Source organism: Rhinolophus sinicus, chromosome 2, assembly GCF_057876585.1.
Source record: "Rhinolophus sinicus isolate RSI-liver-muscle chromosome 2, RSI-T2T, whole genome shotgun sequence".
In the NCBI taxonomy this organism is placed as follows: domain Eukaryota; kingdom Metazoa; phylum Chordata; class Mammalia; order Chiroptera; family Rhinolophidae; genus Rhinolophus; species Rhinolophus sinicus.
In genome coordinates this window covers 109,252,416-109,271,674 of record NC_142502.1, presented here as the reverse complement: position 1 = coordinate 109,271,674, position 19,259 = coordinate 109,252,416, and the positions used below count along the sequence as shown (strand labels likewise).

At 35.3% G+C, this 19,259-nt stretch overlaps 1 protein-coding gene across 1 annotated transcript; it reads left to right on the top strand.

Moving 5' to 3' along the window:
• Window positions 1-13,056: 13,056 nt before the first annotated feature.
• Window positions 13,057-14,022, top strand: LOC109439188 (olfactory receptor 14J1). Its single transcript, XM_019719431.2, has one exon. It carries the CDS (start codon window positions 13,057-13,059, stop codon window positions 14,020-14,022), a length of 966 nt encoding a protein of 321 aa, XP_019574990.1.
• The last annotated feature ends 5,237 nt before the right edge of the window (window positions 14,023-19,259 follow it).

Sequence of the window (19,259 nt, the reverse complement as noted above, 5' to 3'; positions counted from 1 at the left end):
CCACATGGGCCAGTGGGCTCTCAACCACAAGGTTGCCAGTTCAATTCCTCGAGTCCCACAAGGGATGGTGGGCAGCGCCCCCTACAACTAAAATTGAACATGGCACCTTGAGCTGAGCTGCCACTGAGCTCCTGGATGACTCAGTTGGTTGGAGCGCGCCCTCTCAACCACAAGGTTGCCAGTTCGACTCCCGCAAGGGATGGTGGGCTGTGCCCCCTGCAACTAGAAAATGGCAACTGGACCTGGAGCTGAACTGTGCCCTCCACAACTAAGACTGAGAGGACAACAACTTGAAACTGAATGGCACCCCCCAACTAAGATAGAAAGGACAACATCTTGACTTGGAAAAAAGGCCTGGAAGTACACACTGTTCCTTCCCCAATAAAGTCCTGTTCCCCTTCCCCAATAAAAAAATCTTAAAAAAAAAAAAAAAAAAAAGATAGAATGATAGGAAATCCTCACATATGAATAATCACCCTAAATGTAAATGGACAGAACTCACTACTAAAAAGGCACGGAGTAGCAGATTGGATAAAAAAACTAAACCCAACATATGCTGCCTCCTCCAAGAGACACGTCTCAGCTACAAGGACAAACATAGACTCAAAGGGAAAGGTGGAATTTGACACGCCAATCAAATGGTATCCAGAGAAAATAAGGTGTAGGCATACTGATATCAGTTGAAGGATAAAAAAAGGTAACAGGAGACAAAGATGGACATTTCATAATGATAAAGGGGACCATACAACAAGAAGACATAACAGTCATCAATATTTATGCTGTTATTTATGCTCCCATTCATGGAGTACCAAAATATACCAAGCAACTACTAATAGAAATAAAGGGAGAAATTGACCAAAACATAATTACAGTAGAACCTTAAACACATCATTGACAGCTATGGATAGATCATCCCAACAGAAAATAAATAAAGAAATAGCAGCCCTAAATGACACATTAGATGAAATGGACATAATTGACATATATAGAGCACTTCATCTGAGAATATCAGACTATACATTTTTTTCTAGTGTACATGGAACATTCTCAAGGATAGACCATATATTGGGACATAGAACTACCTTCAGCAAATTCAAGAAGATTGAAATCATACCATGCATATTCTCTGATCACAAGTCTTTGAAATTGGGTATCAACTGCAAAAAGAAAGCAGGAAAAACCACAAATATGTGGAGATTAAACAACATACTTTTAAAGAACGACTGGGTCAAAGAAGACATAAGAGGAGAGATCAAGATACATGTAAACAAATGAGAATGAATATACATCCTGCCAAAATCTTGGAGATACAGCGAAAGCAGTTTTAAGAGGGATATTTATATCATTACAGGCCTATCTCAAGAAACAAGAAAAATCCCAAATAAATAACCTCACGTTACACGTTAAAGAACTAGAGAAAGGAGAACAAATGAAACCAAAGGTCAGCAGAGGAGAGGAAATAAAAAAAAAAATCAGAGCAGATCTAAATGAAATAGACAACAAGAAAACAAGAGAAAAAAATTAATGTGACAAAGAGCTGGTTCGTTGAAAAGATTAATAAAATTGACAAAACCGTGGCTAGACTAAGTAAGATAAAAAGAGAAAAGAAACTAATAAAATCAGAAATGAAAAAGGGGAAGTTATCACGGTCACCACAGAAATACAAAGGATCATCCAAGAATACTGCGAAGGACTATATGCCACCAAATTCAATAACCTAGAAGAAATGGACATGTTCTAGAAACATAGCATTCCTAGGCTGAACCATGAAGAACTGGAAAATATAAACAGGCCAATCACCAGTAAGGAAATTGAATCAGTCATCCAAAACTTCCCAAAAGCAAAAGTCTGGTACCAGGTGGCTTCACTGGTGAATTCTACTAAACCTTCAAAGAGGATCTAATACCAGTCCTGCTCAAACTGTTCCAAAAAATTGAAGAAGAGACAGTACTCCCTAACTCATTTTATGAGGCCAACATTACCCTGATACCAAAACCTGGTAAGGATAACACAAAAAAAGAAAATTACAGACCAATATCTGCTGAACACAGATGCAAAAATCCTAAACAAAATTCTAGCAAATCGAATGCAACAATGCATTAAAAAGATTATTCATCACAACCAATTGGGGTTTCATCCCATGGGCAGAAGGATGGTTCAACATCCACAAATCCATCAATGTGATACACCACATAACGAAAATAAAGGACAAAAATGATATGATTATATGAATAGATGCAGAAAAAGCTTTCGACAAGATACAACATCCATTTATGATTAAAACACTTAATAAAATAGGTATAGAAGGAAAATACCTTAACATAATAAAGGCCATGTATGAGAAATCCTCAGCTAATATCATGAAAAACTGAAGCCCTTTGCTCTATTTTCAGTAACATGACAGGTCTGTCCCCTATCACCTCTGCTTTTCAACATAGTGTTGGAAGTCTCACCAGAGCAATCAGGCAAGACAAAGAAACAAAAGGCATCCAAATTGGGAATGAAGAAGATACTCTTTGCAGATGACCTGATGCTATATATAGAAAACGCTAAAGACTCCACCAAAAAGCTATTAGAAACAATAAATGAATACAGGAAAGTTGCTGACTGCAAAATCAACATACAAAAGTCCATTGCATTCCAATATACTAACAATGAAATCTCAGAGAAAGAAATTTTAAAAAAATTCCTTTTACCATTGCAACAAAAAGAATAAAATATCTAGGAATTGACTGGCCTGGTGGCTCAGGTGGTTAGAGCACCATGCTCTTAATGCCGCCAATGTCGCTGGTTTGATTCCCAAATGGGCCAGTGAACTGTGCCCTCTACAGCTAAGATTGTGAACAACGGCTCTCCTTGGAGCTGGGCTGCCATGAGCAGCTGGAGTTGGGTGTGAGCTCCCACAGGCTGCTATGTGTTGCCATGGGCTACCATGTGCTGCCCGGAGTGGCTGGCAGCCATTGTGAGCAGCCAGCATCTGTCAAGAGCTGCCATAAGCAGCTGTTGGGGCGGACCAACAACTGGCCACCAACTGCCTCAGCCAGGGAGAGCGCAAGGCTCATAATACCAGCATGGGACACAGAGTGGTGTCCTATACAACTAGATTGAGAAACAACGGCTTAAACTGGAGTGGGAGGGGCGGGGGAGGTGGAAGAAGGGGAAAAAAACACACACAAAAAAAACACCTAAGAAGAAACTTAACCAAGGATGTGAAAGACCTATATACTGAAAACTATAAGACGTTTTTTAAAAAAATTGAAGAAGACACAAAGAAATGGAAAGACATTCCATGCTCAAGGACTGGAAGAATCAACATACTTAAAATGGGCATACTACCCAAAGCAATATACAGCTGTAATGCAATCCCAATGGCATCAAAATCCCAATGGCATTTTTCAAAGAAATAGAACAAAAAATCATGAGATTTGTATGGAACCACAGAAGACCCTGAATAACCAAAGCAATCTAAGAAAAAAGAACAATGCTGGAAGTATCACACTCCCTGACTTTAGCTTGTACTATAGGGCAACAGTAATCAAAACAGTATGGTATTGGTAGAAAAACAGACACACAGACCAATGGAATAGAATTGAGAACCCAGAAAAAAATCACATAGATATGGACAGATGATTTTTGACAAAGAAGCAAAAAACATACAATGGAGAAAAGACAGCCTCTTCAATAAATGGTGCTGGAAGAATTGGAAAGCCACGTGAAAAAGAATGAAACTAGACTGCTATCTGTCACCGTGTACCAAAATTAATTCAAAATGGATCAAAGACCTAAGCATAAGACCTGAAACAATAAATTACATAGAGGAAACCATAGGTACTAAACTTATGGACCTTGGGTTCGAAGAGCATTTTATGAATTTGACCTCAAAGGCAAGGGAAGTAAAAGCTAAAATAAATGAATGGGACTATATCAAACTTAAAAGCTTCTGCACAGCAAAAGAAACCGTCAACAAAATAAAGAGCAACCAACTGAAGATTTCTGCAAACACTGCCTCCGATAAGAGGCTAATATCCAAAATATACAAGGAACTCATATGACTCAACAACAAAAAAACAAACCACCCAATTGAAAAATGGGCAGAGGACCTGGAGAGACATCTCTCCAAAGAGGACATACAAATGACAAATAGACATATGAAAAAATGCTCAACATCACTAATCATCAGAGAAATGCAAATCAAAACCACAATGAGATATCACCTCACCCCAGTCAGAATGGCTATCATCAATAAGGCAAATAGTAACAAGTGTTGGAGAGGCTGTGGAGAAAAAGAAACCCTCATACACTGTCAGTGGGAATGCAGATTGGTGCAGCCGTTATAGACGGCAATGTGAAGGTTCCTCAAAAAATTAAGAATAGAATTACCATATGACCCAGCAATCCTTCTCCTGGGTATCTACCCCAAAAATATGAAAACATTTATCTATAGAGACGTGTGTGCTCCAATGTTTATTGTAGCTTTATTTATGGTTGCCAAGACATGGAAACAACCAAAATGTCCTTCGATAGATGAATGGATAAAGAAGTTGTGGTATATATACACAATGGAATACTATTCGGCGGTAAGAAAAGATGAAATAGTACCATTTGTGACAACATGGATGGATCTTGAGTTATAATGCTAAGCAAAATACGTCGTGAAGAAAAAGTAGAGAGCCATATGATTTCACTGATATGTGGTGTATAAAGGTGAAAACAACAAAAGAATAAGACAAACAAATGAAGAAACAAAAACTCATAGACATAGACAATAGTTTAGAAGTTAACAGAGGGTAAGAGGGGCGAGTCTCTAGAAGAGGGTAAATGGGGTCTAATATATGGTAATGGAAAGAGAACTGACTCTGGGTGGTGAACACACAATGTGAGATACAGATAATGTATTACAGAACTGTACCCCTGAAACCTATGTAACTTTACTAACAATTATCACTCCAATAAACTTTAAAAAAAAATCAGCCCTAAATGACACATTAGATGAAATGGACATAATTGACATTAACAGAGCCCTTCATCCTAGAATACTAGACTATGCTTTCTTTTCTAGTGTACATGGAACGTTTTTAACTATAGACCATATGTTGGGACACAAAACTAGCCTCAGAAAATTTAAAAGATTGAAATCGTGCCAAGGATATTCTCTAATCACAAGGCTTTGAAATTGGATATCAAAAGGAGAAAGAAAACACAAATATGTGTCAATTGAGCAACATGCTTATAAAGAATGACTGGATCAATGAAGAAATAAGAGGAGAGATCAAAGATACATCGAAGCAAATGAAAATGAAAATACATCCTATCGAAAATATTGGGATGCCTCGAAAGCCGCAATAAGAGGGAAATTCATATCATTACAAGCCTATCTCAAGAAACAAGAAAAATCCCAAATAAATAACCTCATGTTAAACCTTAAAGAACTAGAAAAAGAAAAACAAGTGAAACCCGAAGTCAGCAGAAGAAAAGAAATAATAAAAATCAGAGCAGAACCAAATGAAATAGAGAACTAAAAGACAATAGAAAAAGTTCATGCAACAAAGAGGTGATTCTTTGAAAAGATTAATAAAATTGATAAACCTTTGGGCAAATTCACTAAGATAAAAAGAGAAAAGACATTAATAAACAAAAGACACTAATAAACAAAATGAAAGAGGAGAAGTTACCACGGATGACACAGAAATACAAAGGATCATCCAAGAATACTATGAAGGACTATATGCCACCAAATTCAACAACTTAGATGAAATGGACAAGTTCTTAGAAGCATATATCCGTCCTAGGCTGAATCACAAACAATTGGAAAATTGGTAGACCGATAAACAGTGAGGAATTTGAGTCAGTCATCCAAAACCTTCTCAAAAGCAAAAGTCCAGGACCCGATGGTTTCACTTATGAATTCTACCAAACACTCGAAGAGGATCTAGCACCTGTCCTCAAACTCTTCCAAAAAATTGAAAAAGAAGCAATACTTCCTAACTCATTTTATGAAGCCAACATTACTCTGATACCAAAACCTGGTAAGGACAACACAAAAAAAGAAAACTACAGACCAATATCTCTGATGAATACAGATGCAAAAATCCTAAACAAAATCATAACAAATCTAATGCAACGATGCATAAAAAGATTATACATCACGACCAAGTGGGGTTCATCCCAGGAGCACAAGGATGGTTCAACATATGCAAATCCGTCAATGTGATATATCATATAATCAAAATAAAGGACAAAAATCATATGATTATATCAATTGATACAGAAAAAGCATTCGACAAGATACAACATCCATTTATGATTAAAACATTTAATAAAATGGGTATAGAAGGAAAATACCTTAACATAATAAAGGAGATATATGACAAGCCCTCAGCTAATCTCATAATTAATGGTGAAAAACTGAAGCCCTTTGCTCTACGTTCAGGAACACAACAGGTTTGTCCCCTAAAACCTCTGCTTTTCAACATAGTATTGGAAGTCCTAGCCAGAGCAATCAGGCAAGAGAAAGAAATAAAAGGCATATGAATGGGAATAAAAAAGTTAAATTGTTACTTTTAGCACATGACATGATTTTTTATTTAGAAAACCCTAAGGACTCCACAAAAAGGATATAAGAAACAATAAACAAATACAGTAAAGGTGCTGACTACAAAATCAATGTACAGCAATCCATTGCATTCTTATATACTAACAATGAAATTTCAGAAAAATAAATGAAAAAATAATTCCATTTGCAATTGTAGCAAAACGAATAAAATACATAGGAATAAACTTAACCAAGGATGTGAAGGACCTGTACACTGAAAACTGTAAGATATTTTTAAAAGAAATTGAAGAAAACACGTGGAAATAGAAAGACAGTTCGTGTTCATAGATTGGAAGAATCAACATACTTAAAATGGCCATGTTACCCAAAGCAATATACAGATTTAATGCAAACCCTATCAAAAGTCCCAATGGCAAGTTTTAAAGAAATTGAATAAAAAATCATCTGATTTGTGTGGAATCACGAAAGACCCTGAATAGCCAGAGCAATCCTAAGAAAAAAAGAATGAGGCTGGAGGTATCACACTCCCTGACTTTTGCTTGTACTACAGGGCAACAATAATCAAAACAGCATGGTATTGGCAGAAAAACAGACATACAGACCAATGCAATAGAATTGAGAACCCAGAAATAAACCAATATAAATATGGACAGATAATTTTTGACAATGGAGCCAAAAACATAGAATGGAGAAAAGAAAGCCTCTTCAATAAATGGTGCTGGGAGAATTGGAAAGCCATGTTTTAAAAAATGAAACTAGACAGTTATCTGTCACTGTGTACCAAAATTAATGCAATATGGATCAAAGACCTACAAATAAGATCTGAAATAATAAACTGCATAGAAGAAAGCATAAGAAAGGTACTAAACTTATGGACCTTGGGTTCAGAGAGTATTTTATGAATTTGACTTCAAAGGCAAGGGAGATAACATAGATGAATGGGACTGTATCAAGCTAAAAAGATTCTGCACAGCAAAGAAATCATCAACAAAACGAAGAAGAAACCAATGGAATGGGAGAAGATATTTGCAAACAATGCTTCCGATTAAGAGCTAATATCCAAAATATATAAGAAAATCATACACGTCAACAACAAAAAGACAAACAAGGGGGGAGGGCGATAGTCGATGAGAGTAAAAGGGATCAAATATATGGTGATGTAAAGAAAACTGACTCTGGGTGGTAAAAACACAATGTGATATATAAATGATATTTTAGAGAATTGTACACCTGAAAGCTATGTAACTTTGCTAACAATTGTCACCCCAATAAGCTTTAATTAAAAAAATTAAGACAAACAATACAATTAAAAAATGGGCAGAGGACATGAACAGGCACTTCTCCCAAGAGGACATATAAACAGCCAACAGATATATGAAAAAATGCTCAACTTCACTAGTTATTAGGGAAATGCAAATGAAAACCACAATGAGATATCACCTCATCCCAGTCAGAATGGCTATAATCAACAAGATAAATAATAACAAATGTTGGAGAGGCTGTGGAGAAAAAGGAAGCCTCATACACTGTTGGTGGGAATGCAGACTGGTGCAGGCGCTACGGAAGGCAGTGTGGAGGTTCCTCAAAAAATAAAGAATGGATTTCCAATTCAAAAATCTTTATGCACTCCTATGTTTATTGCAGCACTATATACAATAGCCAAGACCTGGAAACAACCGAAATGCCCATCAGTAGATGACTGGATTAAGAAACTGTGGTACATTTATACAATGGAGTATTACGCAGCCATAAAGAAGAAAGAAATCTTACCATTTGCAACAACATGGATGGACCTAGAGAACATTATGTTAAGTGAAATAAGTCAGAAAGAGAAAGACAAATACCATATGATCTCACTTATATGCGGAATCTAAAGAAAAAAAATAAGTGAATGAACTAATCAGAAACAGTTTTGGAAACATGGAGGAAAAACAGAGGGTTGCTAGAGGGGCGGGGGGGTGGGGATAAGGGGAAGGTGAGAGGTTTTGGGAACGTACAGAGGGATAGTGGATGGGGGGAGGGGGGTTCACACAGTGTGAGGGATATAAATGATAAATGTCTAAGTTTTGCTTTGTCTTGTGCACCTGAAACTAATTAATAAAAAATAAAAAAATAAAAAAAAATAAAAAGAATGGAATTACCATATGACGCAGCAATCCCTCAGTGGGGTATATACCCCCAAAATCTGAAAAAATTTATCCGTAAAGATATATGTGTTCTGATGTTCATTGCAGCATTATTTACAGTGGCCAAGACATGGAAACAACCAAAGTGTCCTTTGATAAACAACTGGATAAAGAAGATGTGGTATATATACACAATGGAATACTACTCTGCCACAAGAAAAGATGAAATACTGCCATTTCTGACAACATGGGTAGACCTTAAGATTATTATGCTAAGTGAAATAAGTCAGAGAGAAAAACTCAAGGACCATATGATTTCACTCATATGTGGGATATAAAACTAAAAGCAATAAAGGAACAAGACAAAGAAAGAAAGAAACAAAAACTCACACACTAGACAACAGTTAAACGGTTACCAGAAGGTAAGAGGGGAGGGGATGGTGAAGAGAGTAAAGGGGGTCAAATATATGGTGATGGAAGGAAAACTGACTCTGGGTGGTGAACACACAATGTGATCTATAGATGATGTATTATAGAAATGTACACTTGAAACCTATGCAATTTTATTAACCACATCACCCCAATAAATTTAATTCAAAAAAAGGAAAAAAAGAAAAAATAAAAGCTTGGACTCAGTGACCTGTAAGTATTACTTTAACTCTAAGATTTTTTGATTATGTAATTATGTATAAGTCTATATAAACAATTACCAAATATTCCCTTTTTGATATGAGACCCGTACAAGCACACGTGATTTTATTTGTAACCAGTTAAACCAATGTTATTAATAGAGGAAAAAAATCTTACTGAAGAAACTTAAGTCTGAACTTATACTATAGAAAACAAATTATACACAATATATTTTTCCTGCCCTGGAATGCATGGATTCATTTAAACAAACATAATTAACGACTTTCCACTGAGGCTATTCCTTGAGGAAAAGCTCCGTAAAGTCTCATGCTTTGAACTCAAAGTGTTTACCTGAAACACCAAACATACTGTCCCCTAGTGCCTGGAAAGCTGTGGCTTCATTTCAGGTATCTTGGGATTCATGGGAAGTTAAAATGTACCTGGATCAATGTTCCTTGTTCAGTCTTGTATGAAAATTTCAAAGACTGATCTAGAATAAATATGCTCAATCTAAGGATTAAATGAGATTTGTTTCTACTGACTAGTTCAACTCTGGTGAGTGAAACTTCTCCATATATTATGAAATGTACAGTTGTGTTCCTGATGACAACAATCCATAATTTCTATGTTTCCTCTCACATCTTATTCATTCATTTTTGAACCATTTTTATCATGCTTCTGTACCTATGAGTCCTCCTAACGGCTCTAACAAATCCGCAAATGTTCTTACAATGTTAAATTCAATGTGTTCTTATTGTTATTTTAAATTTCTTTTCTTAAATATATGACACTATTGCACAGATTTTTCTTCTAACCCATCTCTCTTCCTTTGGCTCTATGATGCACCTCACTGCTGATTTTCACTATTCCTCTGTGAATAGTCTTTCTCAGACTTTTGACTGGGTCTTCTTCTGTACATTTAATGGTATCTAAAAGTCTGTCCTCAGACCTCTTTTTAGTCCTTCCTTTTACTCAATAATGTTCTTGTAAGTTCCATTTAAAGGAGGCAGGTTAACTGCTTCTCTACATGATTTGCACACTCTTCCTGAACTGGTTGTGTTTCAAGCACTACCATAGGTCTTCTTAGTTTAATATTCTCATCCTCCCAATTTCATGATTGGCACACAGCCACCTCAGACTGGGTCTTTCCCATCAGAACTCATCTCTTCTCCCAACCATCTCCCTATCACTGTTATCTGTTTCAAAGAATAGGACTTCTCTTTCATCTGAACATCCATCGACTACGGGTATCAAGATTTTGTTTGCTCATTATCTCTTATAATTATTACCTTTTGTTGTTGCACTTATAGATTAGTTCAAACCTTCATCATCTCTGGCAATATTTTATTCTTCAATTTTATGTCCTTCCAATCCAACTTCTAAGCTGTTGACAGATGATTCTGAAAAGTTAGTTTCAGTGAGTTCTCAAAATAAATTATACCAAAGAAAGTGAGAAAGTTTACTCACTCAAGTGATTTTCAACCTTTATCCATTGCGTAGAGATTTATAAATGGAATAAACCACAATATCTGATGGAATAACTTGATAAGTTTTTGTCTATAAAGAAGTGAAATCAATCATGTATATATTCAATTAAACTAATATTTTTTAGTACTTATATGTAGATACCATTGTCAAAGGTAAAGAAGTGGACAGAAATGGTGAAGGAATTGGCTTGTGGTCAAGAAACTCAGTGAAAATGGATTGATATTTCAAAAAATCTACAGATATTTTTTTAAAAAGAAGTAAAAATCAGTTAGGAGAGTGATACTGATACACAGAGTAATCTTATGATTCTGTAATATTAGGTTGGTGCAAAGGTAATTGTGGTTTAAAAAGTTAAAAATAATTGCAAAAACCGCAACTACTTTTGCACCAACCTAATAGCACATTTAACATAAAAAGTAATACCTCCCTAGCAATAATGTTACATCGGTATTAAGGTTGTATTTCTTCAGTTGGTTGGTCGCTTACTCATATTTTAAGAAATAGTCACCCCAATAAATTTTAAAAAGAAAAGAAAAGAAAAAGAAAAAAAGAAAAAAAAAAGAAATAGTCACTCACTAGCTAATATATTTCAAGTCCTAGAGAAAAATAATAAAGAATTGTTTATTCTCATTGGGAAAGTCACAATGAGACATAATATTTTATACTCCATTACCTAGCATCTTGACTATCATATAGTAAGAATTAAATACTTTTTGGAAAGTCTCCTTATTTGTTCAAATAAATTTGATCAAAATGTAAAAATACCAGTCATCCAAGGTTTTAAAAATTAAAAGGACAAGGTATCATCAATTAGTTGCAAGATCTATTAAGTCCTAAAGCTTAGGATTTAATGCTTGGTAAGTAGTATCAGCATCTGCATGTTACAATTTTGATAGTTATTTTTACTATTCAAGTCTGCTCTGGGAAGTTCATTTTAACAATTTCATATTTTAAAAATATTAAGAGCCTTTCAGAGACAAGGAATATGGCTCTCCTTTAAGTTAATATCTCCCCTAAGTATGCTTTTGTTCTGTTCCTAGATCCAAGGTAGTATAAACAACTTCATTTTAGATGGTTTACAAAGGAAGTTATGATGCATCATTGTAATACTAAGGTACCATATATAAGATGTAATGATACTAGTGTCCAGTATTATTTTCACTGACTTTGTTGAGGGCAAAGACTTCCATCACCTCCATCAATTTTGGGGAGGGGATGATAGATGAGGGTAAACAGGATCACATTTATGGTGACGGAAGGAGAACTGACTCTGGATGGTTAACACACAATGTGATATATAGATGATGTATTACAGAATTATACACTTGAAACTATGTAACTTTACTAACAATTGTCATCCCAATAAACTTTAATTTTAAAAAAAGTTTCTGTATGTTGCTGTACATGACATACGTGATAAATGGGGCTGACAAGCCTCTGTGTTATCTACTTTCTTTATTCTATATTATTTTGCTCTGGAATATTTCATGCAGGCTTCCAAGCCAGCATGAAAGAATGAATCACCACACCACCAGGAAGAAATTAAAGGGAGCAGCCAGGAGAAATGTATCATGGGCCAGACACTATACAAACCACTGGGAAAATACTATATTCCTTTGGGGGATCCCAGTGTTTCCTTGTAGACCTGGTGTTTTCATGGTTTACTTTACAACTCCACCGAAGTGACCTTGTCCTATTATTTCAGGCATGTCTGTTTTTCTCTATAAGGGTGTCATCCGTTAGAGCTTTGGGACTGCCTCTTGATTTCTTCACCGATGCTGTAGAATTTTGTTCAGTGCTATGAAGAAAGGAGATGCTAAAGAAAATTTGAGAAATTGGATTATAAAGTGAATGTCTCAAATGATGCACAAACTCTTGCCCTAGAGTAGGATAGTGCTGAATTTTTTCTTTCATTTTTGACATTTAAATAAAATATGTAAGGTAAAAAAAATTCTTATCTTTGATGATCCAAACTGCTCCAGGAAATTCTAATGACTTTTCAACTTATGTGAAGCTGTTGGTCACATTTAGGAGTTGTATATCTGAATAATGATTTAAGATATTTCTGCATCAAATGTTACCTAATCACTATGGGGATGAATTAATCTTGATTTCAGTAGCTCTATGCTGAGTACATTGAGTACATAACTCATAAAGCCATTGAGTTAATTGATATATAGATATATTAAATATCATACATTTTTTCCTACTGTTTTTGGCTTCCTAAACAGAATCATACTTGCTATCTTCAGAGTAACTATGGCCAACTTGACCTCAATGAGTGGATTTATCCTCATGGGGTTTTCTGATGACCGTAAGTTTCAGGTTTTACATGGACTGCTGTTTTTGGTGACGTACCTGCTGGCCTTGACAGGCAACCTCCTCATTTTCACCATAACTACATTGGACCATTGCCTCCATTCCCCCATGTATTACTTCTTGAAGCATCTCTCTCTTCTGGACCTCTGTTTCATCTCTGTCACAGTCCCCCAGTCCATTGTAAACTCACTTATGGACAATGGTTACATTTCTCTTGGACAGTGCATTCTTCAGGTTTTCTTTTTCATAGCTCTGGCCTCATCAGAAGTGGCCATCCTCACAGTGATGTCTTATGACCGGTATGTAGCCATCTGTCAACCACTGCAATATGAGACCATTATGGATCCCTGTACTTGTAGGCATGCAGTGATAGCTGTGTGGATTGCTGGAGGCCTCTCTGGACTTATGCACACAGCTGTTAACTTCTCCATACCTCTCTGTGGGGAGAGAGTCATTCACCACTTCTTCTGTGATGTGCCTCAGATGCTGAAACTAGCCTGTTCTTATGAATTCATTAATGAGATTGCAGTGGCTACATTCACCACCTCAACAGCATTTATCTGTTTGATCTCCATTGTGCTTTCCTACATTCACATCTTCTCTACAGTGCTGAGAATCCCATCAGCTGAGGGCAGGATCAAGGTCTTTTCTACCTGTCTGCCACACCTATTTGTAGTCACCTTCTTCTTGTCAGCTGCAAGCTTTGAGTTTCTAAGGCTCCCTTCAGATTCACAATCAGGTATGGACCTCATGTTCTCCATATTCTATACTGTGCTACCTCCAACACTCAACCCAGTTATCTATAGTTTACGGAATGAAGCCATGAAGGCATCTCTGAGGAAGGTGCTGTCAAAACAAGAATTTGCTCAGAGAAAGATGTATTTAAAAGCCATTTTTAAACTCTAGAAAACCATACAAATAAAAGATATTGTTATTCTGTTTTAGGTCATAAGAAGGGTGAATTTGATCTCTTCCCAGAATTCCCTTCCAAATTTTCTGTTCTTTATATTCTTCACAAAGTATAATTCTTCAAAATGAAAGATGTTATGAATCTAAGGATATTCAATCACTCCAATTCAAGTGTTATTTTAAGGCAGTTTTTAGTAATTTTTTCTGAAAAGAAAGAAAAGTTAGATTGGGGCCTAGCTAGAATAATTTAACATTGGCTTTTAACAACTAGGTTTCAGACAGTTGTCAGGTACGCTGACTGTTTATGAGAGAGTACATCAAATATGTATGTATGTGATTTCCAGTGAACTTCCAATTTCTTATATATATTGCATATCCATATTAACTTTCCTTTCCTATTAAGTATTATAATAGCTTTTACCACCATTTAATCATTCCCTAATAAGTATTAGGTGCATTATATACATTTTTCTTTTATTTTTAATTTTCTTAGTTTTTAGTTTATCTGGGAATGTCTTTATTTCACCCTCATTTTTAAAAGATAGTTTTTCTGAACATGGGCTTTTTAAAATATTTAGTTAAACTACATTTTTCTTTTTCTTTTTTCCTAAGGTATATGTGTGTATAAGATTGATTTTCTAAATTAAATCTTTATTGAATTCAGTCTTTTTATTTTATTTCATTTCACTTTATCTTATTTGGGGAAGAGGAACAGGACTTTATTGGGGAACAGTGTGTACTTCCAGGACTTTTTCCAAGTCAAGTTGTTGTCCTTTCAATCTTAGTTGTGGAGGGCGCAGCTCAGCTCCAGGTCCAGTCGCCGTTATTAGTTGCAGCCCACCATCCCTTGCTGGAGTCGAACGGGCAACCTTGTGGTTGAGAGCCTGCGCTCCAACCAACTGAGCCATCTGGCCCTGGCCCGTGTGGGAATCGAACCGGCAACATTCAGCGTTAGGAGCACGGAGCTCCAACTGCCTGAGCCACCAGGCTGGCCCCATACATTTTTCTTTTAACAGTATCAAACAACTGTTCTAGCTATGCCACATTGTCCCCATTCTATCAATTAGGACAATATATTTAAGAAAGATTAATTTTTTTGAAGTTTGTCAAATAAAAAGTAGTAAAGCTGTAATTCAATCTACTATTTGCCTGACTCAAAGCATGTTTATTTGCCTTTACTCATTGAAAATGTTTTATTTCCCAATGTGAGTGTGTGTTTATATGTATCATCTATAAAAATAAGCATAATACTACTATAATTCATTAATGAGATCGTCATTAGCCATCTGATTTTCCATTATTAGAGATACTTGTATTAATTCATTTCCTTTTCTGATCTGTAGAAATTTGACATGTTTTTTTTAACAGAGGTAGGCAGGAGATGTTTCCTGGGTCCTTTACAGAGAAAAAAATGAGTAGAACAGAAAGAATTCAAACCTATGAGTACACAAATCACAGAACTTGCAGATCTGGAGGTCTAACTCATTTGAGGATAATGTCACTTTCTTCAAGAAAGACTCATAATTCACAAGAGGACAAAATCAGACCAGTTCCCTCAATTTTGAAGTAAATGAAAGTACGCATTCTAATAACAGTGGAAATGAGCAATTTCTGAGTAATGGGGAGGTAGTTTTTATATCACTATTTTGGATTAATGGCTTTATCTATAATATCTAGACATACATATACATGAAAGTTTTTGTTTGTTTGTTTGTTTGTTTTTAAAGGTTATGTATTTATTCTCTTCCAGTACAAAGTTGGAATTGATAACACAAACTATGTTAGTGCTATATTTTGCAGTCCTGAAGCTTAGTCAACAATTGTTCACCTTTCTCTATATGTGTTTTTTAAAATATGTATTATTTTAAAAGGTTGCATATTATTTGTAAAAAAATTCCAAAATGGAGATAAAGAAAAATTATAAATAAACCATAAATCTATCAGAATTGATATTGTACTATTTATGAATGTACTTCAGGACATTTTTCTATTTATGCATATACATGTGTAGATATTATATGGCATTGCAATATCACTGTACATAATGATCAATAAACTCTCTTCTTATAAAATAATGTCATAAGTATACTTGTAGATCAATATGGAAAACCAGTTTAATGGCTGTATGCTATATTTAACCCATTCCCTATTTAAATGTTTCTGTTTTTATTGTCATTATTCTAAACAATTCTTTGATGAACATCTTAACCCATGTACATATTGGTGCATATATATGATTAACTCCTTAGGCTACATGCCTCATAGTAGAATTACCTCTTTTTCATTCTCCTGTCTCCTACATGTGTTCAATATATCATTAAATCTCCTTGGGAGTCTGTTAGTTTTCTGCTTTATCTCCCATAAAACAAAGAAACTTCCATAGAATGTATTAATAGTACAATTTTTTAATTAAAATTTATTGGGGTGACATTGATTAGTAAAATTACATAGGTTCCAAGTGTACAATTCTGTAAAACATCATCTATATATCACATTGTATGCTCACCACCCAGAGTCACTTCTCCTTCCATCACCATATATTTGACCCCATTTTACCCTCATCTACCACCACCCTCCTTCCCTTACCCTCTGGTAACCACTAAACTATCGTCTGTCTATGATAATTTGTTCCTTTCTTTTTCTGTCTTGTTGCTTTGTTGCTTTCAGTTTTATATCTTACATATCAGTGAAATCATATGGTTCTCAACTTTTTCTGTGTGAGTTATTTCACTCAGCATAATGATCTCAAGATCCATCTATTTAGTCGCAAATGTTCCTATATCATCTTTTCTTACCGCCGAATAGTATTCCATTGTGTATATATACCACATCTTCTTTATCCAATCATCTATCGAAGGACACTTTGGTTGTTTCCATGTCTTGGCCACCATAAATAAAGCTTCAATGAACATCAAAGCAATAAACTGCATAGAAGAAAACATAGGTACTAAATTCATAGACCTTGGGTTCAAATATGACTTTATGAATTTGACTCCAAAGCCAAGGGAAGTAAAAGTTAAAATAAATTAATGGGACTATATCAAACTTAAAAGATTCTGCAGAGCAGAAGAAACCATTGACAAAATAAAGAGGCAACCAACTGAGTGGGTGAAGATTTTTGCAAACAACATCTCCAATAGGGAGCTAATATCCAAAATACATAAGGAACTCATACAACTCAACAACAACAACAACAAAAAAAAACAATCGAATTTAAAAATGGGCAGAGGACCTGAATAGACATTTCTCCAAAGAAGACATACAAATGGCTAATAGACATACGAAAAAATGTTCAACATCACTAATCATCAGAGAAATGCAAATAAAAACCACAATGAGATATCACCTCACACCAGTTAGAATAGCTATCACCGACAAGACAAATAGTAACAAGTGTTGGAGAGGCTGTGGAGAAAAAGGAACCCTCATACACTGTTGGTGGGAATGCAGATTGGTACAGCGGTTATGGAATACTACAATTTAATTACGTGAAGTCTTTTGCTCTCACAGATAGAATTTTAAAATCCTCAAGGGAAAAAGAAAAAATGATATAAAGAAAAATAATTATCATTGTGGAATTTGTTATTAATTGAGTGAGATAGTTCTTAGCTAGATTAAAGAAGGAAAGTATTTCTGGAATCTCACCGATACCCTCAGATAAATAGAATGCACTACTTGTAAAGAATATATCCTAAAAGAAACTACAAGCCAATATCTCTGATGAATATAGATGCAAAATTAAAAAAAAATACTAGTAAATCAAACACAAGAATACATTAAAAAGATTTTACATCATGACGAAGTGGGATTCATTCCAGGGACACAAAAATGGTTCAATGTATGCAAATTGATCAATGATGCCACATAAACAAAACAAAGATTAAAATCATGTGATCATTTCAATAGATGCCCAAAAAGCATTTAACAAGATACAACATCCATTTATGATTAAAACACTTAATAAAATGAGTATAGAAGGAAAGTACTTCAACATAATAGAGGTCGCATATGATAAGACCCTCAGCTAATATCATCCTTAATGGTAAAAAACTGAAAGCTTTTTCTCTAAGATCAGGAACAAGACAGGATTTCCCCCCTCTCACCACTGTTATTCAACATAGTCCTGGTAGTCCTAGCCAGAGCATTCGGGCAAGAAAAAGAAATAAAAGGCATCCAAATTGGGAATGAAGATGTTAAACTGTCACTTTTTGTAGATGACATGATTCTTTTTATTTTAAAATTCATATTTATTGGGGTGACAATGGTTAGTAAAATTACATAGGTCTATGGGATCAAATATATGGTGATGGACATGATTCTTTATAGAGAAAACCCTAAAAACTCCACCAAAAAACTATTAGAAACAATAAATGAGTACAGTAAAGTTGCCGGTTACAAAATCAATTTACAAAAATCCATTATGGGGCGGCCGTTTGACTCAGTGGTTAAAGCACTGGGGCTCATAACACCAAGATTGCTGGTTCGATTCCCACGTGGGCCAGTGAGCTGTGCCTTGCACAACTAGATTGAAAACAATGACTTGACATGGAGCTGATGGGTCCTGGAAAAACACACTGTTCCCCAATAATCCCCAATAAAATATCCATTGCATTCCTGTATGCTAACAATGAAATCTCAGGGGAAAAGAATTCCTTTTGCAATTGCAACAAAAAGAATAAAATACCTAGGAATAACCTTAACAAAGATGGTGACCAATCTATATACTAAAAACTATGACATTTTTAAATTTTTTATTTAATTTTTTATTAAAATTTATTGGGGTGACAATGGTTAATAAAATTACGTAGGTTTCAAGTGTACAATTCCATAATACATCATCTATATATCACATTGTGTGTTCATCACCCAGAGTCAGTTCTCCTTCTGTCGCCCCATTTAACCTCATCTATTACCCCCTACCCCCTTACCCTCTGTTAACAACTAAACTATTGTCTGTGTCTATGAGTTTTTGCTCTTCTACTATCCCCTCTTCCCCTTTACCCTCTGGTAACCACTAAACTATTGCCTGTGTCTGTGAGTTTTTGTATAATAAATTCAAGATCCATCCAAAAAAATCGAAGAAGAGGGAAGGGTGGAGGGGGTTGGTAGAAGAGGGTAAACGGGGTGAAATATATGGTGATGGAAGGAGAAATGATTCTGGGTGGTGAACACACAATGTGATATATAGATGATATTTTATAAAAATGTACACGTGAAAACCTATCTAATTTTAC